Below are 23786 nucleotides of genomic sequence, written 5' to 3'. Positions count from 1 at the left end.
AATATGAATTCGGCTGTGCTCTATCAAGTGTGACAGAAGGAGATTACAGTATTAGAAAGCAGATCAAACAAGCCAATATGAAGACTAGAAGTTTTTTGGGCATTTAACACCCGATAGTTCCATATTAAATTGAGTGCATGTGCTGCTATGCTTTACTTTAAGGTAAATGCCATAGTCAATTATGATATGATTCATATATTTACCATATATTACATTTTGTAAGTGAAAGAAGGTTAACAGCACTGGGATGTGTGTGTGATCTCAAGAGGAAATGAGTCTGTAATTAATGTTTCTCACACAAACCACTAGGGAGAGACACTCGTTGAACAAATAGAGAATGAGCTAATAAACACTGTTGGATTGTGTGTTTTAGCGAGAGGTTCAGTTCTGAAACTGCACTATTAAATCACTTTTAGTGGTGTTTAACCGTCCAGAACAGCATGAAAGTTCAGGCGTCACGTTTGTAGACGGCATTGGACTCTAATTTGACAATAACCCATAATTAACAGTAAAGGTGCTAGGTCAACCATCACTGCTATTGCTAATAGTTAGTGTTGGGGATGTGATGAAACCCCTAAACTCCACACACGAATATTTAGGCCTGAATTTAAGATTTGGGTGTTTTAATTGCATGTTGGTGGAGACTGGTTTGTCTTATTTCACATGATCTTGATAAATATTAGAGCCAGACCGATATATCGGCAGGCCGATTTTATCGGCCGATGTTAGGCATTTTCTAAAATATCGGTATCGGCAGTTATAATGGCCGATAAATGAATATTTCAAAAATAAAATAAAAACGGACGAAACGCGCTTCAACCATGTCATAAGTGTTGGAGTTGTATAGTTTGTCCACCAGAGGGCACTCTACACCGTCCCTGATGGCAACACTCGTGTATAACGCGCCTGCAACCTGCTGATCCAGCCAGAGTCGGGCAGAGAGAACCAGTTATGCATTATCATATTGTTAAAACTCATAATTAACTACAAATTACTAATGTTAGGGAAATCTGTTAATATTTTGTTGCGCGTTTCTGAAAAAAAAAAATTATAATATCGGCCGATATATCGGATTTTAAAACCAACAAATATTGTATCGGTATCGGCCTTCAAAATCCTTTATCGGTCGGCTCTAATAAATAGTTAATTCTGAACACACCCAGCATTATTCATCATCTAGGATAACTATAGACCCGATATAGTCCGGCTATGAGTGACACATTTCTTGAATTTGGTTACATGTAGTTTTTGCCAAAATACCTTGCGAGATGTATGATATTCCATCATGTACGCAAAGTAAACAGTGATTACGAGGTGTTTGGTTTTATTACTTCACTCATTTAATTTCTTTATCTAACTGATGACAAGTTTCACTGACAGCCCAAAGTTTGCCTAGTTTTGGCCTAGACATCTGAGCTGTGTTTGGACACTATTAGACGTCTTTTAAACGCACGTTAGCCATGTAAAAAAATAGCATCACAGGGGAGAGGTTTCCTAGGTCAACACGTCTCACGTTTTCTTCAGACAGTGTAAAAGTCTAGTTTGTGCAACACTTCTTGGGTGTTTGTCAGTAAATCTTGCATCCATCCGCTCTTGTCGCAGGGTTCTTGTTCTACGAGGACATCAGTAAGCCGGTGAGCAGGACCGAGGCCAGCGCGCTGAAGATCATAGTGGAAGAAGCTGTTATGTGTGTAAACCCACACGCCACCGTCCACATTACTGGAGGATTCCGCAGGTAAACACTGGCTCTTTGATGAACACTTTCTGTTTTTAAAAAGTGCTTTATAAATAAACTTTGACTCTGAATTTGGTTAGAGCTGCTGATTGTGGTTATTGTTGCTGATTTTGGTTATTGCTGCTGAATTTGGTTAATGCTGCTGATTTTGGTTATTGCTACTGCTGTTATTGCTGCTGATTTTGCTTAGAGCTGCTGATTTTGGTTATGCTGCTGCTGTTATTGCTGCTGATTTTGGTTATTGCTGCTGATTTTGGTTATTGCTGCTGATTTTGCTTAGAGCTGTTGAATTTGGTTATGCTGCTGCTGTTATTGCTGCTGATTTTGGTTTTTGCTGCTGATTTTGGTTATTGCTGCTGATTTTGGTTAATGCTGCTGATTTTGGTTAGTGCTGCTGCTGTTATTGCTGCTGATTTTGGTTATTGCTGCTGATTTTGGTTATTGCTGCTGATTTTGGTTATTGCTGCTGAATTTGGTTATTGCTGCTGATTTTGGTTATTGCTGCTGCTGTTATTGCTGCTGCTGTTAATGCTGCTGATTTTGGTTATTGCTGCTGATTTTGGTTATTGCTGCTGAATTTGGTTATTGCTGCTGCTGTTATTGTGTATGATTTTGGTTATTGCTACTGCTGTTATTGCTGCTGATTTTGGTTAGAGCTGCTGAATTTGGTTATTGCTACTGCTGTTATTGCTGTTGATTTTGGTTAGAGCTGCTGAATTTGGTTATTGCTGCTGTTATTGCTGCTGATTTTAATTATTGCTGTTGATTTTGGTTATTGCTGCTGATTTTGGTTAATGCTGCTGATTTTGGTTAGTGCTGCTGCTGTTATTGCTGCTGATTTTGGTTATTGCTGCTGATTTTGGTTATTGCTGCTGATTTTGGTTAGTGCTGCTGTATTTGGTTATTGCTGCTGAATTTGGTTATTGCTGCTGAATTTGGTTATTGCTGCTGCTGTTATTGCTGCTGATTTTGGTTACTGCTGCTGATTTTGGTCAATGTTGCTGATTTTGGTTATTGCTGCTGATTTTGGTTATTGCTACTGATTTTGATTAGTGCTGCTGCTGTTATTGCTGCTGATTTTGGTTATTGCGGCGGCTGTTATTGTTTATGATTTTGGTTATTGCTGCTGATTTTGGTTATTGCTGCTGCTGTTATTGCTGCTGAATTTGGTTATTACTGCTGCTGTTATTGCTGCTGATTTTGGTTATTGCTGTTAAATTTTGGTTATTGCTGCTGATTTGAGTTATTACTGCTGCTGTTAATGCTGCTGATTTTGGTTATTGCGGCTGATTTTGGTTATTGCAGCTGATTTTGGTTATTGCTGCTGATTTGAGTTATTACTGCTGCTGTTAATGCTGCTGATTTTGGTTATTGCTGCTGATTTTGGTTATTGCTGCTGATTTGAGTTATTACTGCTGCTGTTAATGCTGCTGATTTTGGTTATTGCAGCTGATTTTGGTTATTGCGGCTGATTTTGGTTATTGCTGCTGATTTGAGTTATTACTGCTGCTGTTAATGCTGCTGATTTTGGTTATTGCAGCTGATTTTGGTTATTGCGGCTGATTTTGGTTATTGCTGCTGATTTGAGTTATTACTGCTGCTGTTAATGCTGCTGATTTTGGTTATTGCTGCTGCTGTTATTGCTGCTGATTTTGGTTATTGCTGCTGATTTGAGTTATTACTGCTGCTGTTAATGCTGCTGATTTTGGTTATTGCTGCTGCTGTTATTGCTGCTGATTTTGGTTATTGCTGCTGATTTGAGTTATTACTGCTGCTGTTAATGTTGCTGATTTTGGTTATTGCTGCTGCAGAGCAAATACGTCTTGCTACTGCCATTGCATACACGGCAGGCTGCTGTGAGCAAGTAAGACATGCTTCTGTACGCTGCAGCATACCGTGAATAAATTACCTGTAGCAGATCTATGAGGGTTTCTGGAAGTGCACTGCACTGCTACAGCAAAAGCTGACCAAGTATTTGAAGGCTGAGCAACTAATCAGCTCTGCCCTATAGAGAATGATGTGGTTGCAAGCAGATTGAGTTAAGGAGCTGTCAGCCAGTTTCATGAGTCATGACAGAACTTTGTATTTCCCAAAAGAAAATGTAAAATGTATTGCTTAGACTTTGCTGTTTCGTAGCTCAGGTGATGCAATGAGGTTGTGTTTAAAATAACGAAATATCCCAAAATTCCCTTAAACTTACACTGCTAGAGTGTTCTCTGTCTGGCTGTCTGTATTTCCATCATGCAACCACTTAGCAACTATTCAGAACAGCTTAGCAACTGCCTATTAACCACCTTTGTGCACATATGCAGTGTTTCCTCTAGGATTTTTCCAAGCTGTGGGGGCAGGCCCATTTCCCCGGTGGGGGGGCCTTGTCTCCCCAAAGTATTATAATCGATCATGCGCATCCCGTGTGCAGAATGATGCACTTGAAGCAACACCAAGTCACAGCAAGCAATGCTTCACATTGAAAAGAACATAGCGAAGGGATTATATCTATAATATGCTTAGTAGGGCTGGACGATTTGGGGAAAATGTCATATTGCCATTGCAATTACTGAGGTCAATATTGCAATTGTGATATGCGATTCCGATATAATAAAATGGTTTCATGAGTCCAACTTGCTTGGTTGTAAAGTAAAATGCACACACAGATTAGTGATCATTCTGTGTATTAATGTTTATTTCTCAACTCAAACTACAGACAACTAAATGATTGATAACACCTATAATGATCAATAAACCATCAACCAAACCATCATTACAGTAAAAGCTATCAACTTTTTAAAAAAAATTATTAGGCTAAAAAAAAAATTTAACAAATTTTAAATTAAGTGAACTTCAAACAATCCCCACATAAACCCATAATAAAAACCATATTTACCTGTGCCCTTCCTGTCTTAACAGGTAGGATACAGAAATTGAATAAAGTTATCAAACAGTCTGTGCTGCATGAATTATAAATTATATATAGAATAATCCTTATTAAAGCTACAAAAGTTCTTTAGTCAAGATCAGTGAGTAATTTTCTAATTTCCCTTTGTTCTTTTAACTTGACTGACAGAACGCTTTATTCGCTGCTGGCCCTTTAAGAGCACCCGTTGCCGAGACGCGGATCTCACATGCGCCTCATAGCCTGCTCATAGCACAACTCTTTTCGTCCTTAAGACTTTTCTTACGTTATGAAGATACTCGACAAAACGACATTTTGGCATAATTGTGTGTGTTATTGTTCGTTCAAGCTCGAAAGAGAACTGTATTCTGGCACGCGTCAGTGCATGCGCATTATGGCGCGCGTCTTTCTGCGAGTCTCATTTAGGGCATTCACAGGCAGCTTTTCAGTTCTTGTCGTGCAAAATGCGAAAAGGCATTTGCACGAATAAGAGCAGGATCGTGTAACACTAGTCAAAGGATGACAAAAAAGAAGAGATGCTGCGTTAATAGCCCTAATTTGTTTATTTCATATAAAATCGCGGCATTTTGTGTTATATAATTGCATAGGTTTGAGATCGCTATTACGATTGCGATATGATTAATCGTGGAGCACTAATGCTTAGTGTATTCTATATGCAACAGTTTTTTGAGCCTTTTCTTTTAACAGTTTTAAATTTCAGTGCGCATGAAGAACAATAGCACTCTCTCGACTCCATGCTGTAATCTTACATAAAGGGAATGTGAAAGGTAAGGGCAATAAACTCCACTCCAGCAAGATAAAGTCATTTTATGAAAACCATAGACCTTTATGCTTTATCTACAAATGAAGTAATAATGGGAATATTGACCTTGAAGAGAGTGTCGTCGTGTCGCAAACGAACGCGACGCGCTGTGTGAATTCTGAATGGAGAATGACTGAGGCGAGATGACTTTCCGTTAACTTTAACTTAGCGACTAAAATTACACATTATGCAATGACTTTAGAAGTCTTGGAATATAGGGTGAAAACTTGATTGTGCTTTACAAAGTTTTTTATGCCTTTAGTGGGGCTTAACAAAATAACATAATACTATGCAGAATATCGGACGTCACTGAGAAGCTGCAGCCGTGGCGGGAGGATTTTAAGTGTGGCGGCCCGCCACGGGAGAATGAATCTAGAGGAAACACTGCATATGGCATAAATAACCTTTAAAACCTCAATATATTTAAAACGTTCAGAATAATCAAGCTCTCATTCAAACATTTTTTTATATTTGTGAATGCATTTTAAGCAAATTCTAAATTATCATGCATAATTTATTTGGGGAATTTACTCCCATGTTTTTTCTTTAAAATACATTTGAATAGATACAAATGCTCACTAATGAGTAGTTGACAGAGTAAGATTATAGATCTGTAAAATGAATATGGATTCATCTGCCAGTTGTTGCAATCTCTTCTGATACTCTAGGAGAGACTCATGAGGAATTACTTGGCATAAGACAAGAAACGTCTCAGAAACAGGAGAGTTTCTGGACATGAACGTGTCCTGGCACACACTTTAATCTGTGGGTTAATATCTCTGGATTCCCTTGTGAATAAACCGCAGATCACATTTCTACCATGTAAATGGAAAAAGGTGTTTGTTGTACCTTGAGGGTCCTTCCGGTGAGCCCGTCTATGAGAAAATGTGACCAAGAGGTTATGAATCTTAATAACGTTCGCCAGAGAGAAAATGCCAAACGTCCTTATTCAATCATACAGTGTTTGCAGTGCCTGAATGGCTTTCTGATCAAGAACAGGGTGCTTTTTTCATCCTCTCGGTCTGGTCTGTAGTGTTTTGTTTGGTGGAGTATTAAAGTTTCTCTCTCATAGCTGGCATATTTTTTTATATTTTCAGAGGTGATGAAGAGTGCTTTAAAACCTCCACTGACTCACCTCAACATGTTTTTTTTTTTTGTGCTTTATAAGGAAAGGTGCATTATTTGTGGTGCTTTTCTTTCCGCGGGCCATGTGTGTGATGCTCATGATGACAGTACTTTAAAGATGGATATTTTTGGAAAGTATAATGTACTGAAAGTCTGATGAATAAGATCAGTGCATGAATTCCAGCAGCTTTTATGTCTGTTTTGTCGTGATATTGTGCCGTTGTTCCCAGATAACGTGGTCCTGACACTCAGATAAGTGAGTTAAAGTGAAAACAGCGCTATCACTGCGCACCTTGTCAGTAAACTGGTGTATCTTGTCAGTAGTGGTTTATTTCAGGCTATCTTATTTGCTTTATAAACCTTGCTGATGTGCTCTTGGCGGATGAGAGATATTATTAGCTCAGGTGAAACAGATGTCACAACCGCACGTCTCCTACAAAACAGATGACAGATGCTGCGCAAATGAAAACAAAAGGCGTTTTGAAGATGTGACGGTGTTTTATAGTAACTCGAGGAACGGGAGACGGTGAATCGCGTGACTTTTGGTGACGACACTGACACATTCATTCACTGACACAGTGTTGATGAAGTTAGATGTCTTTAATCTCTTAGCTGGTGATGCTTTATCGGCTTCACGGTGGAGTCAGACACAAACTCAAATTGAAACGTGTGTTTGATTTATTATGTGAGCTTCACAGAGCCAACATATAGTGCTAGTGTACAATCTTGCCTCAGGCTTCTTTCAAAACTAAGAGCAAAATATCTGAATCCTCCTAGAGCAAGCAAACTCACCTCCCGCCTTACTGAATAGACTTGCAATGAAATATCCCCCAAAATCTGTGTTGTGAGTCTAACTCTCTGTCTATGAACCTTATCGTGCTGTATCGTCATTTAATCATGCAGTGGTGGTCAAAAGCGATGAGAAAAAGTATACAGTCAAACTAAAAATTATTCAGACACCAGATATAATGTTTTATATTTTTTTACTAGTGTGTGCAGGACACTATACACTGTAAAAAATGATCGTGATTTTAACAGTAAAAGACTGTAAAAATGCTACAGTGAAAAGCGTAAACGAAAGTTTCCTTATAATATACGGTAAATAACTGTGATATATATATATATATATATATATATAATGGTACATTTAATGTAGTTTTACTGTAAAATACAGTTAAATTTACAGTTTTTGGAAGTGAAAAAGAAGTCATTGTATAATTTACAGTGAAAAAATGTAAATTGACTTTCCCACAATTCCCTGCGTGACACTGTATTTTAACTGTTTATTCATAATTTTTCTTATCAGTTATGTTCATTAGGGTTTTATGTTACATTAAACGTTGTTAAATTAATTCTTATTTCATTTTTAAAATTTCAACATGTTACCATAATGGTGTTTAATGTTTGCGTGAATGACACTGTGCAGCTTCTACGTAGTAGTATGAACTGATAATGATGAGCTTTGATTGATCACTTGACTCTCATTATTGTGATTGATGGCTGTCGGTGTATTGCAAATTGAACAAAACAGATATTAATACTTCAAAATGTCAGTAAATTAAAATTATATCAAATAATGAAATACGGTTTATTGCTGTAAAATTAAATACGGTCAAAGTCTGTAAAACCTAAAACGTAAATTTAACGGATTTTTTTTACAGTGTAGTTCATGTATCTAAGTGGAAAGAGCAAAATAAAGTAAACTGTGACATATTATACCCAAAAAACTATATTTTATAAACATTTGGGACCAAAAAAGATTTTGCTGAGACATTTTTACACCAGAGGCTGAACAAAATTAGGCATTGATTGGTAATTGGTTGACCTAAATTGGTATTATCTAATTGTGTTCTTTTCTTATCTGTCCAATTGAACAGCTGACAGATATTCAATTTTATTTGTGAGACAGTCTAACAGAAAGATGGAAATATCAGCTGAGTTCTTGTCCACTTTTATTACCATTTTCTAAACTATAGCGAAAAAAAAAAAAACGTGATGATATGAGAAATGTTGAAGGTGTCTGAATACATTTTGGTTTAAAGAATTAAACGCCTAGATTGTGTTCCTCGATAAAGCCGTCACAATCCTACTCTAAAATTGCACGTTAGCCACAGCATTCATCAGAAACTGACATTTGACTTTGACAGAGGGTGTAATTGAGCGAGTGTGTTGAATTCAGCGAGGTTTTGACTATAGAGCTATTAGTCACGGGCGCTTTATGAGTTTTCCCTCACATGACATTTCCCTATATCTCAGGATGACTAATGTGACTGAGCATCAGTGTAACGGGATTACAAGAGGGAGAAAACATCATGTTTACCTCCAAAACTTTACAGCTCAAAATGCAAATCTGCAGCCCTGTGTCGAGGCTAAGCTCTGTTTAAGTCTGCTATTTGAACTCCACACGTCGGCCGTGACAGTTTTAGTGATGTCTGGATTTACCGTAGGAATAGTTTCCGCTTTAACATCTACAGAGGATCAGGATATAGACACGGTGACAGACTTCTCAGTCTCCTCACGGCGAGCACATATACAGAAGGCCTACAATAACGGTGAGATGATGCAGTGTTTGTTCAACTCCAGGTGAAATGCCATGAATTATTCATTAAAGTTCCTCTCAAGTGCCTTGAAACACGCAGCGTTATTCAATGTGTTGATGTATTTTACACTGAAATAGGAAGAAAGCTCCTCCCCCTTTTTTTAAATATCCAATAGCATTCCGCTTATATCACACTTATATCGCGCTGCATCTGCTCGTCTCAAAGCTAAAGCTGAAAAGTCAGGCCTTTTGCAATCTTAATATAACTAAGCAGTTCCACACCTTTGTAGCAAATAGAGTGGCTGTCATAAGAGACTCAAGTACTAAAATACTTAAGTACTAAAATGCTGTATTTTTGCTCTACTAGAGTATTGTTTTTTTCTCATACTTCTACTTTTACTTTAGTAGATATTTTCGATGAATTTAATACTTTTACTTCGATATTTTTTTAATGTTCTGCTAGTTACTCGTTACAATTAGGGATGCACCGATATGAACATTTTGGCCGATACCGATAACCGATAATTTTTTATATTTGAAAGCCGATAACCGATATATCGGCCGATAAATCTAAATCCAATTTTTATATAATTTTTGAAAGCCTGATTGCAAAAACAAAAGTCTCACAATTAAAATCCGTCCCCTAACACAGTTGTAATGTTCTCATTGTAATTTCATGTAGCCGATACGACAGAACATTTTGCACTTAACTATATTTTCCTTTTTGATTCCAATCATATTTCAAGCAATTAAGATCAATCATGTTGAACAGTGCGCATCTGAAGGAAATAATTCATTATTTATCAGCTTTAATATATCAGTCAAATTTTATCATCAGGCCGATAACGATAACATAAAAATGAGCAAATATCGGCCGATACCGATATGGTGGCCGATATATCGTGCACCCCTAGTTACAATTATAAAAATTTTACGAATCATTCGTTGCAAGTTGGCTTTCATGCTGCCTAAATCACACGCCAGTTTTATAGGGTAATGGTATTGATTGACACACACATTGACGACTAATGAAGGGGTTGTCCTGCAATGGCCGCCAAAGCAAATTTGAATCCCGCCAAAGCGCCTTATTTGATTGCTAGTTCAAACTTTTGACTGCTTTCTTTAATAATTACACAATACTTGTACTTTTACTTTTAGTACTTAAGTAGTGAATTTTAAAATAAACTACTTGCAATACTTAAGTACAAAAAATGTTGAATACTTTAGTACTTAAGTGTGGTGCTTAAAGAGCACTTCAACTTCTACTCAAGTCACTTTTTTGATAGAGCACTTGTACTTTTACTCAAGTCCGGGTTTCTAGTACTTTAGATGGCGTAAGGGACCTGATTTCCTTTTAAAGGAAGAAGTAGAATGGCCCAAGTCCAACCTGAATCAATTGTCAATACCTACAGATGACCAGGAAGTTAAGGTGAAAAGCACAAGTCTCCTACCAGTCCGTTCTTCAGCTATTTTTCTGACTTTGCAAGGCTTAAAGCCTCTGTTGCATGGATGCTCAAGGTCAAGGAAATGCTTCTTGTACAAAGGACGGTCCAAACACTGAAGCAAATAGATCTCATACAACAAGAAAGATGAAGGCCAAAATGGATGGCAAACCGTTGATCTCATGAGAGCAGAAACTGATGTCATTCAGTATTGTCAACGATATAGATTTTATTGCATTGAAGGCAATTGCATCTTTTGGCTTGATCCAGTGCTGGAAAATGGTCTTTTGAGACTGAGAGTAGGAGGGAGACTCGCTACGGCTGCCATGCCTGAGGAAGAAACACGTCCAGTTATATTGCCTAAGGACAAGGCTATTTCTCAACTTATCTTCTTTTGGACGCCTCTCGTACTTCTTTTGGACGCCTCTCCTTCCAGTTCTCTGCTGCCAATGATTGGAATACACTTCAAAAATCTTTGAAACTTGAATCCACTGTCCCACTAATCACTTTTAAATCATTGTTAGCAAATTTACTGTCGGACCATTGTACATGCTAACCTGATCTGTGCACTTGATCTACGGATCTGTATTAATCTTCTATGTTAATTGTGTACTATTTTGTCTTGTAATTTTATGTGTAACTTGTGTTTTTGTACCTCGACGCTTTTTTGGCCAGGTCGCCATTGTAAATGAGAATGTGTTCTCAATGTGCTCACCTGGTTAAATAAAGGTTTATTATATATTATTATATATATCTTGAAGCATGTGCATCAGCACCTGGGTCATGCAGGAAGAAATTATATGTTGTCATTTCTCCGTAAGCGTTATTCTGCTTGTCGCATGTCGTCGTCGTTGTTGTCGTCTTCAAGGAAAGGTCTTAGAGCAAAAAATGTCTGACTTTCCAGCAGGGAGAGTTTCACCTGATTTACCACCATTTACAAACGTTGGTGTTGATTACTTTGGGCCTGTTGAAATCAAGAGAGGTCGCGAATCATTTAAACGCTACAGGGTAATTTTCACCTGCAAGGCAAGCAGGGCTATCTTGAGATGGCTTACTGTGCGTCGCTCTTGTCGCCCTGCTAACGACGCCGTGGAAAGATTTGTGGACGCTCTGACGTATATCGAATGCGTGGTCTTTTTTAAAACTTTATTTAAAGGGGCCTCAAAGCAAACAAGCATTTCGATCGTTATTTTTGCAGACTGACCAAAACTGTGAATGTAATAAATTGATCGATGAAAAGAACTTAACAATTATAGCGACATGTTTGCGAACTAAATAAACCAATTAAAAGCCATGTGTGTGGTGTGGCTTTTGTGTTCATGGTTAAGTGCTAATCTAATTTGCATTCCCACTGAAAAACAAGTGTTCTAGCGCAAAAATCTTGCCTATAAATGGTGTTGCGCGCCTTCTTATCAAATTCAAATGATCATCCTCTCCTCTATTTTGCTTGGGAACTAATGAGGTCGGAACCGAAGTTTACACTGCGTTCCCTGGAGTCCTCTCAAACGGAGCACTTCTAAATTCCAATTGGTCAAAATCAAAATGAACGAATCTTTTTTCCGAGTCAATTCGTTCATTTCGTTCGTTGAATCAACCAAATGACACGAAAAAAGATTTGTTCATTTTGAAGGCGACCATTTGAGCTTATAAAACTTTATTTATTAAATGAGCGATCATTTCGCTTGATAAGACTCTTATTCATCGTCTGGAATCGTTTAAAGCCCTTTGAACAGTTTGCACTGAAACTGTCTTTTGGACCTTGAACCGTTTGGTTCCCATTGAAGTCCATTATATGGAGAAAAATCCTGGAATGTTTTCATCAAAAACCTTAATTTCTTTTCGACTAACGAAAGAAAGACATGGACATCTTGGATGACATGGGGGTGAGTAAATTATCGGCAAAAGTTTTTTTAAAAAGTGAACTACTCCTTTAATGAGCCCAAGCTGATGTCATCATTACAAACGTCCATTGACTCATGAGCGTTTAAGCCTGTTTAAAATAAAACTGCATCTGGCTGAGCTGATTGGAGGTGAAGGGAATTTATGCTGATAGTTTCTGCTGTTATGATTGTGCCAGCGCAGCGAAACTAAACGCAGACGGGAGATTCTCAACGTGGAAGATACAGCACAGCTCATTAGAAAAGAGAAGAGAAGCGAGTAACTGAGGTGTGACGCTCCACGAGAGACGCCTCTCTGATCAATTACCCCAGAGAAATGACTTTACTGTCCTTCCACAGACTCCTGACTCCAAATGAATAATATGTGCTGTGAAATATGACCGTATATGATATCGCAAGACTGGTTTGAAATTGAATTGTTACTAAAATCTAAAATTTGGGAGGAAATTGTTGGGAGTGTTTGTTTTTGCCAAGTGCCATTATGGGAGATTATTATGGTTTTGTTGTGCGGTTGCTACTAATAGTTAAGGTTGCTTGCCAGATCATAGTTAGGTAGTTATTAAGTTGGTTTTTACTTTGTCAAGTGAAAAGAGTCTAATTAGGACCCGAGAACCCATGGTGAGAGGACCCTATTGTTTTTGCTCTGTTTATTGTTCTTCTTCTCTTAAAATAATCACTTTTTAGAGGGCCTAAACATGCTCGAAAATAGAGCCAGACCGATAAACGATTTTGAAGGCCGATACGATACAAATATTTGTTGGTTTTAAAATCCGATATTCTGATATATCGGCCGATATTATTATTATTATTATTAAAATTATTATTTCAGAAACGCACAACAAAAAATTGACGGATTTCCCTAACATTAGTAATTTTTAGTTATTTATGAGTTTTAACTAAAATAATATGATAATGCATTTAAACTTGTTTCTATTGTCACAACAGAACAGAGGAACATCAACATATATTAAAGTTCTGATAAATAAAATGATAATTAGCCCCTACTTTGCCTTATAGTTATAAGCTGTGTGATTTGTCCGTTTTTATTTTATTTTCGAAATATTCATTTATCGGCCATTATAACTGCCGATACCGATATTTTAGAAAATGCCTAATATCGGCCGATAATATCGGCCTGCCGATATATCGGTCTGGCTCTACTCGAAAAATCATGAAATTTTGCACACGCTTCAGAAGTGGTGAAAATTTATGTGTGATATGGTTTTCAAAATTGGGTGGGGCAAATTCTTAAAATTATTGTGCCCCGGCTCTACGTTTCACGGACAGGTATGAAATTTGGTACATACATGTAATGACCCAACACCTACAAAAAAGTATCTTGGAGCATAGCCCTAAACACAACAGGAAGTCAGCTATTTCGAACTTCCTCCTAGATTTTGTGCATTTTTCGTAATTTCCTGATGTTGTACTTTAAGAACTCCTACAGTTTTGATTTAATCCTCTTCAAATTTGGTGAGTGTAATCTTAAGGGGTTTGCGACGTTAAATTGCAAAGATCTTGAGTTTTCGTTGAAGGGTGTGCCTTTGGCGGCCTGACAAATGTACACCCAATTTCAGCCTTTTGGTGATTTGTGCATGAGTATGTCATATAGGTCAATATTGCTTGCAGTTCCAATGTTGCTAGGCAACCACAGACAGCCTGCAGTAACTCAGGCATACAATGTCCGATCGACCCCAAACTTCACATGTTTGATAAGAGTCCTGTCCTGAACACATGACCATGCTCATATTTGGTTATAGCAATAGCGCCACCTGCTGGTAGCAGGAAGTGTGCAAAAACAAATCCTTTGACATAGTCCTCCTATATTTGTATACTGCCCACCGTGCTCTGTTTTCCTAAAACCGCCGTGTGGTGGCGGCACAGGTGCGAGGGCCCTTTTTATCGCTGCTTGCAGCTTTAACGATTAGTATTGTTTCCTATAAACATTACTAATAGTGATATTTGACTTGGCACACTGCAAAAATGCTTTTCTTAGTATTTTTGTCTTGTTTTCCAATCCAGATGTCTAAAATTTCTTAAATCAAGATGCATTAGTAACATGAGATATTATGTCTTGTTTTCTGGGGAAATAAAAAGGAAGTGAGTTTTTGCTTTAAAAAAGCACCCCATTGGGAGATAACAATTCTAATTTACTAATATTTTAGTAAATGCTTCTTGATTTAAGATTTTTTTTTTTTGGACTGGAAACAAAAATAAGACAAAAGCATTTTTTTTCCCAGTGCAAACACTAATGAATTGATGAATCAGTTTATTGGTGTGTGTGCCTCGCAGTCTCTTCTCTCTCTCATCCCTGGGAAAGTGACAGAAGTCTGAAGAGTTTAATTTAGCATTTCAGCTTTTAAGCTCTTCTAAAGATGTGTGATGTCTGAGAAGCAGAATACTGTCTCCTAAAGCAGGGGATTTCAGTGTGACATCAAATAAATAGCTGTCATGTAATATCTCGTAAGCCAAAAATCATTTTTCAGGAGGTCTTTATGGGTGTGCGGCTCCAGTTCAGACTTTTTTGAGAGACTTGGTGTGCATTAGTGCATAAGTTAATATATTATACAATTTCCTTAAAAGAATAGAAGCTGCATAAACATTCTGCTAAACATTTCATGCAGGTTTGAATGACGAGAGTGAGTAAATAATTACCAAATATATATATATTTGCTTTACAACCCCTATAATAGAGGACCTATTATGTTTTTCTGAGCATTAATTCTCTATATCAGTGTCGCCTCCATAGTAGTCTTGAGGTTCGTCCGGGAACGAACACGCCACAATATTCCTCATTATAATAATTCATACGCAGAATAAAGGGGCAGGGCCTGGTTGAGTTAGTTAGTAGTGTGTTAAACTGGCGGTTATGGAAAGGGGCGGGACTTTCCCAAACACACTCGAAACGCTCAACCAATCACAACACACTGATTCAGCCGACCAATCAGAGCACAGTGTGCTTTTCAGAAGGAGGGGCTTCATAGAGACAGGAAGTAAACAGAGCGTTACTGACAGACTGGAAAGAGAGGAGCCGCAACAATGGAGAATATGAGGAAAATAATGCATGAAACCTGTTCTAGTAGAGCCTAAAACAACATCAAGACTGAAAAGGGCATAATAGGTCCTCTTTAAATGCAAAACACATGCACACATACACATTTAACCAAATATAATCTAACCTTATGCACTTCTCCGTGTGCTTCATTGGACTAATATGCCTGTCAAAGCTAATATTGTTTGTTTGGCAGCCGGTTTATGTATGCATGTTTCTCGGTGTAGAAGGACCGCTCGCGCTGGACTCCCACACGCCGCCGCTGAACTTTAGCACATTAGCATGGCTTGTTGAGTTCTAAATGAACAGTGTCACACTGCTCGCCCACTCAATAATCTCCTCGAAAACGACCCCGCGAGACCTTCTTTTCACTCGGATTCACTGTGTTGCCATTAGCTATAGCGCGACAGACTTCAAGACGCGCGGGGATGATTGTATTTACAAGGCGAGCGCTGCTAATGACTGTATTAGTGGAGGCTAATTTGGTACTATTGATCGAGAATGCGATTGTGAATGTTGATGATACAGTTTAGTTTGTTCATATTTGATGAGGAATAGGGATAAATCTGGACCGAAATACTCATTTAGCTGGTTAAATGACATCAATCTGTTTAGGCTTGGTGTTTATAATAATAACACTAAAATTGGTACGTGTTTTATAATGTTTTTCATTCCTTTGTGGAGTGAGAGGAACTAAAATACATGGTGTTTATGATGTTTGTAAAGGTTTTGTTTAGCCGTATTTTTATTTTAAATTATTTCTGAATGTAAATGTGAAATGTAACTTATACATGTTATCTGTGTTTTATTTTCTATTAATTAATGCAATTGTGACATGGTCCAATTTATAGACGTTGTTATTATTATTTATATAATATTAACTCATTTGTTCTTATTAAAACTATTAAAAGTCATTTTAATAACTGAAATCAAGTTGGAAAAAAAAAACTTAAAATTTTAAACCTAAACAAAAATTAGAAATGTTACCTTGGCAAGTATTTAAAATAAGTTGAAGTATTTAAAAAAAATAAAAAAAAATGCACTTCCGACAAACATGCATAAAAATGAGAAACATGAAAACATGACAAACATAATATAACTTCCGACAAACATGATAAAAAATTGAACTAAATAAAGAGTAAGAAAAATCAAAGCACTAAACACACACAATTTATTTCTACCAAAATTGTTGTCATAATCATAATTTGCCAGCTTCTATAGCGCTTTTTACAAAACAGATTGTTTCAAAGTAGCTTATAAACAGGAAAATAATGATTCAATGATGCACAGAATTCAATTATATAGAATACAGATATTGAAAACAGAGTTGATTCAGTTCGGTTCAATAACTGTGTGAAGTTCATCGATTATTAAACAGTTCAATTCATGGAGAAAAGAGTGATGTCATCATCCAGCTCAGTTCAGTTTTCATCCAATAGCGTCAGTGCATTGAGATGAATAATAATGCTGAATATTACGTGTTAAATGAACTTCCCAGAGGATCAGACGCTGCTTCATTCATCGGTTCTCCTTTATGTGTCAACTTAACCGTGAGATGCTTGGCTTCGGTCTGCGGATCTCCATCAAAGCAGGAGGAGTGTGTGTGTGTGGGCCATCGGTTTAAAGGTTTAGCTGCTTCTTCTGAGGTCTGGATCAAACACGGGCGACACGCTGGCTCTGTGATTTGGTTCTGGAGCAGATCCTGAGACATGAAGAAACCGTTTACATGAACACACTCACATATCTTCAAAATCATCTGTTCTTCAAATAGCTGAGTCATTAATCCTGCTGTTTGAGATCAGTACTAATCTGATTAATGTTTGTGAAAGAGTCTCTTCTGCATTTATTTGATCAAAAATACAGTAAAAATTATTACATATTATTAGAATGTAAATCAGCTGTTTTCTATGTTAATATACAGTAAAGAGTAATTTATTCCTGTATTTTCAGCATCATTACTCCAGTCTTCAGTGTCACATGATCCTTCACAAATCACTCTAATATGAGGATCTGATGCTCAAGACACATTTATGATTATTATCAGTGTTGAAAAGTCATATTTTTGTGGAAACTTAGGATTATTTAATGAATAGAAAGCTCAAAATATTTAAAAAAAATAAATAAAAATAGAATCTTTTGTAACATTATAAATGTCTTTACTGCCACTGGATGAAAGTATAAATTTCTTAATTTTCCGGCAATGTCTGCTTTTTTGCATTATGAATTGGGTTGCGACACATTTCTGAATCATGCGATCATTTGTGTTCATTGAGCGGCATAAAGCATGCTTTAATAAAACTCGTTTATGAGCATGAAAATAGTCTGTTTATGTGTGTTTTCTAATTACAGTTCCATCCTAACTTTGCAACATGCAAAATAAAATCCGTGTTGAGTTTCCTGCAATATTCAGAAATGTTATTGACGTGACGGCACTGACACTATGAGAATAAAACGGGAATTGAGTGGAATAATGACATTATCTTCTGTAGAGCTGCTTATATCTATAATGAACTTTGCACAGTTATTGAATCAACTGAGAAATTACACTATAATGTCATTTTCAAGCAGTTTTACAGCACAACATTAAATGTCTCTCTTTTAAAGTTTGCATCATAATTCTGTTTACAAGTGAAACTCGAAAAATTTGAATATCATGCAAAAGTTCATTTATTTCAATAATTCAACTTAAAAGGTGAAACTAATATATTATATAGACTCATTACATGCAAATTGAGATATTTCAAGCCTTTATTTGTTGTAATTTTGATGATTATGAAAACCCCAAATTCAAAATTAGAATATTGTGAAAAGGTTTTCATATCTGTAAGCCATAATCATCAAAATTATAACAAATAAAGGCTTGAAATATCTCACTTTGCATGTATTGAGTCTATATAATATATTAGTTTCACCTTTTAAGTTGAATTACTGAACTTTTGCACGATATTCAAATTTGACTAGTTTTATTGTGAAGCTGCTTTAAAACAATCTGAATGTTCCTTGATTTGACATGTGTGATGTTGCCTATGTAGACAGCAAGACCGCTCACTAGGTTTGGGAACAGAGCCGCAGGTGTTGTGTGTTATACGTCACTGGATCCGGCTGTAAAACCCTCGTTTCTAAACGACGCCCGCACTAAATAATTCGCAAGCTGCATAAATTCGTAAAAAGTTGTGACGAACATTGCTGTTCTTTTGCTTTTGGTTTTGTGTGAAAGCAGCTGGCGTGCGTTAGGTTACATTAAGTTGTGTTTACTCGGCATACTTTAATCCTGCTGCATCTGCGAGCTGAAGAAAAGAGAAATGAGATCTGAGAGCCTCTTATGTGTGTGTGTGTACTGTGCGTTTCTGCCATTAAACCCAGAAACATCACATTCATACGCTTTTCTGGTGCTCAGACTCGGGCTCAAGTGAACATTTACTGTGTTTAGCTCTTATAGGGCTTCAGATGGTCCTTGAATGCGGCACCACCGGCTCTATTCACGAGGCAAATATGTTGGGATAAAAAAAAAAATCAATATAACGTGTGTCCTAGCTTATTTTTCATAAATGTCATGTTGCACTGTAAAAACTGCTAGGTTGTTTCATCCCAAATTTGGGTCAGATATGGACAAACCCAAATGTTGGGTTAAATTAATGTTGGGTTAAAAATGTACAGTTGAAAATAGGGATGGGCAACGATTAATCGCATCCAAAATAAAAGTCTGTGTTTACATAATATATGTGTGTGTAGTGTGTATAATTAATTTGTATATATAAATACCCACACATGCATGTATATATTTAAGAAATATGTGCATGCATATATTTTATATATATTTATTCACAATTAATATTATATATAAATAGAAATATTTGATATATATATATATATATATATATATATATATATATAATATATATAAATACCCACACATGCATGTATATATTTAAAAAAAATGTGTTATTAATATATCAAATATTTATATTTATATATAATATTAATTGTGAATAAATATATATAAAATATATGCATGCACATTTTTCTTAAATATATACATGCATGTGTGGGTATTTATATATACAAATTAATTATACACACTACACACATATATTATGTAAACACAAACTTTTATTTTGGATGCGATTAACCGTGATTAATCGTTGCCCATCCCTAGTTGAAAATAACAACCTTTTGCTGGAAATACCCTCAAACAAATGTGTTTCAGTCTCTGGTGTGAAAAGATGGAATCTTCTAGAAAATGATCTAAAATGTTGTTCAAATATCTTACAATTTAAAAATCATTATAAACAAAAGATACTTAAAGTCTATAAAGAAGAATGTGAAAACTAATAGAATTATTACAATAATTATGCTTTCGTTGCTATTTTGGCTGTTGGATCTGTCATTATTTTATCCTTGTTGGTTTTGTTTATCTAGTATCATGTAAGCAGAATTGGTATTAATAGATAATAATAATAATAATATTAATTATAATAATAATAGACAAAGAGAGAAAAATGTGTTATAATTGAAGGTAGATTATATCTGGTTTGGGCTTGTCGTATATGTGTATATGCATGTGTATATATATATATATATATTTTCTTTAAGTTTTCTGTTGTTTGTCATTTTATGTTGGTGAGGTCATCTTATTTGTGAATCTTGTGGATAGGAATGGGGTAGGAGCTTATAAGATTTTTTTCTTCATTCTACTCCTGTTCTTTTTTTTGTCATGGAATGTATTTTGTGTTGGTTTGATTTGTTAAATTGTTCTTGTGGTATTTCGTGTTGCATTACCATGAAAAGAGAGAATAGAAAATAAATGAAAAAAAAATTAAAGTTGAAGTTGGGTAAAAATTTGAAATTACATTTTTGACCCAACATTTGGGTGTGTCCATCCATATTTTACCCAAATTTGGGTCCAAACAACCCAGTGTGCATTTCTCATTAATTTCCACTAATTTCCAAAACAATGGTTTGATTCATTTACCTTTTCGATTTATTCACCTAATTTACCTTTTTATGATTTTCTTTCACACTTTAAAATGAACTGAAAAGCCATCATATATCTTTTAAACTGAACAGTTGTGAAAGTTGTATTCCCCCGGTGAGTTTTTTACCTGATATATCCTGGAATATCTCCCTCCTCCCTCCTGAATCCGCTGCCTACGAGGCCTTTGAGTTTTGGAGACTCATTTCCATAATCTCATACGCAGCGGTGAGCGGCCGACAGCTCGGCACTCGAGACGCTCTGCAGTTTAATGACGCAGGGCCAAACGGCTTATTTGAGTAATAGAAAAAGGCAAAGCCATTAAATGAACCGTATGTCCCTGTACGGTTACTCACACGATTATTGTGTTTCTCATCATATGATCTACATCAAACCCTCTCCCGCGGACAGACAGAATGTTGAAGAGTGTATAATGTCATTATGTGAGCGCTTGTGTGTTTAATCTGCAGGGGAAAGGAGTTCGGTCATGATGTGGACTTCATCATTAAAACCCCCGAGCCGGGACAGGAGGACGCCGTTCTGCCAGCGCTGATCCAGCGATTCAAAGCACAGGTACATACTAATATAATACACACCACTGATATACAGTTTCTCAATGCATCGAATGCATGACCTCACCTTTTGCTTTAGAAAAGATCACCTTGTTTCCAGAATAAACTTCTCAGTTTAGAACGTTTTTGCTTGGAAAATTTGCTTAAACGTATATTTTATGTGTATTTTTTTTTATTAATTGAATTTTTTACATGCATAGTACATACATGTTTAAGCAATTAATGTATATTTTATTTTTATTGTATTTTTCTCGTATATTATATGTATTTTTTACATTTTTTTATTTGTGTATATATATATATATATTTTTATATATATATTATATATATATATATATATATATTATATATATATAAAACCATATCTATATACATAAATAATAATAATATAATATATATAAATAATAATATATATATATATATATATATATAAATAAATAATAAAATAAAATATGCTTTCACTGCTCTATCTCTCTCCTCTCTCTCTCTCTATATATATATATGATTTTTAATATGTGAAACTCGAAAAATATTTCGAGTTTCACTCGAAAATGTATTTTTTTTATTAATTGAATTTTTTACATGCATATTACATACTGTACATGTTTAAGCAATTAATGTATATTTTATTTTTATTTTATTTTTCTCGTATATTATATGCATTTTTTACATTTTTATATTTGTATATATATATATATATATAAATAATAATAATAATATATATATAAATATATAAATAATAAAATAAAATATGCTTTCACTGCTCTCTCTCTCTCTCTCTCTCTCTCTCTATATATATATATATATATGATTTTTAATATATGAAACTCGAAAAATTTGAATATCATGTAAAAGTTCATTTATTTCAGTAATTTTGATAATTATGGCTTATAGTTTATGAAAATCCCAAATTCAAAATTAGAATAGTGTGAAAAGGTTTTCATATCTGTTATCCATAATAATCTAAATTATAACAAATAAAGGCTTGAAATATCTCACTTTGCATGCAGTGAATCTAAATAATATATTAGTTTCACCTTTTAAGTTGAATTACTGAAATAAATGAACTTTTGCACGATATTCAAATTTTTGGAGTTTCACCTGTAAATGCATAGTAAAAAAATACTTTTATCTCTTAATGAAATTTGATATATATGTAGTTTAATTTGTTGTGGATGCTGCCAGATAGTGGATGTAAAGCGGTTCTTCTGTGTTTTGCTGAGAGCGCATCGATCAGCTGGAGTAAAGTTTCTCATCAGATGTGCTGGAGTGTGTCCGACTCTCTCCGTGATTTCATCGACTCGTGGGACTCGTGGCTTTGATTGTTCTGCGGAGACGAGAGGCTGGTGTTGGGAAGGGGGATTTTAATGGTCACTTAAAACAATCAGACCGGATTGCTCATGCCGTGGTTGGATAAACAACTTCATCTTTTCTCTAAAGACATTCATTGGTCATTGACGTGCAGTAAAGAAACACAAAACAGGATTCTGTGTGATTTCAGGGTGTTTGTTTTTAAATCATCAGATGTGCATTGCATTGATTTTACTTCACGATTATTGGGGGTTTACTTCATATTTTTACAAACCACAGCTCCATAATGCATATAGCCAGAAGATTTGAATTAACACTCACCATAACAATCAACTGTGGCGAGTAACGCTGTCCAATCACGAGCCAATTTGGCGAGTTACTTATTATATTTACTAGTTTGTGTAATGCCTGGTTCAGATTACACGATTTTAGCCCGATTTTGGCACGATCCGTTTGTCATAGGGTGTCGTGCGGATTCAACCCGATCTCACGACCAAATCGTACGAATTTGACGAATGATTAAAAAGTGGCTAATTCATTACAATTCATACGACCTCACTCGTACGAATTAGTACGATTTTGCAATTTGGCGAGTTACTTATTATATTTACTCGCTCGTGTAATGCCTGGTTCAGATTACACGATTTTAGCCTGATTTTGGCACGATCCGTTTGTCATAGGGTGTCGTGCGGATTCAACCCGATCTCACGACCAAATCGTAGAAATTCGACGAATGATTAAAAAGTGGCTAATTCGTTAAAAACCTCACTTGTACGAATTAGTACGATTTTGCTAAATCGTCCATATTTTACGAATTGGCCAATTCGTATGAATTCGTACGAATGACCTACCCCTGACCCCGCCCCTAAACCTACCCATCACGTGGGTTTAGACAAAACGAGGTCGTACGAATTAGACACTCTTTAATCATTCGTCGAATTCGTACGAATTGGTCGTGAGATAGCGTAGGGGGATTCGTAAATGACAAAGGGCGTCGGTCTTATCATCTCGTATAGTGTGTCATAGTGGGCGACAACCTATGTCGCGTCTGCGATGCTTCACGACATCACGACAAAAAGACTAGCATGTTTAATTTTTCGGTTCCGTCACATGCATGTGGTTGACCAATAGGAGCACAGGAGCTTTTCCGTACACAACTTTCAAAAATGGCGAAACGAAAGAGAGATGATGGCGCTAACATATAACGTAAAAATATATAAGAAAACAATATTTTACCTCAAGTTCTCTTTGGAGGTTTGACAGCCCATACTGTCCTCTTCCAGCGTGTCCATTGTCAGGTTTTCTTTCTTTTTTTTTTCTTTTTTTTTTTACTTTTTTCTCGACACAGGACAGTGTGTTATAATTTTGATGATTACATTTTCACTATACTCTAATTTTGAATTTGGGGTTTTCATAATCATCAA

At 36.0% G+C, this 23786-nt stretch overlaps 1 protein-coding gene across 1 annotated transcript in view; it reads left to right on the top strand.

The window, feature by feature from the left end:
- Window positions 1-23786, top strand: part of dntt (deoxynucleotidyltransferase, terminal) — a 131452-nt gene that overhangs the window by 40739 nt on the left and 66927 nt on the right. Inside the window, exons 8-9 of the mRNA XM_089116714.1 lie at window positions 1603-1735; window positions 20950-21052. Of these exons, the coding sequence (XP_088972840.1) occupies window positions 1603-1735; window positions 20950-21052 (236 nt within the window). The remainder of the gene's footprint in view (window positions 1-1602; window positions 1736-20949; window positions 21053-23786) is intronic.

This window comes from Pimephales promelas, chromosome 11, assembly GCF_988280905.1.
Source record: "Pimephales promelas chromosome 11, fPimPro1.hap1.1, whole genome shotgun sequence".
NCBI lineage: Eukaryota > Metazoa > Chordata > Actinopteri > Cypriniformes > Leuciscidae > Pimephales > Pimephales promelas.
The sequence above is the reverse complement of the archived record's forward strand: the minus strand, read 5'-3'. Positions and strand labels throughout refer to the sequence as shown.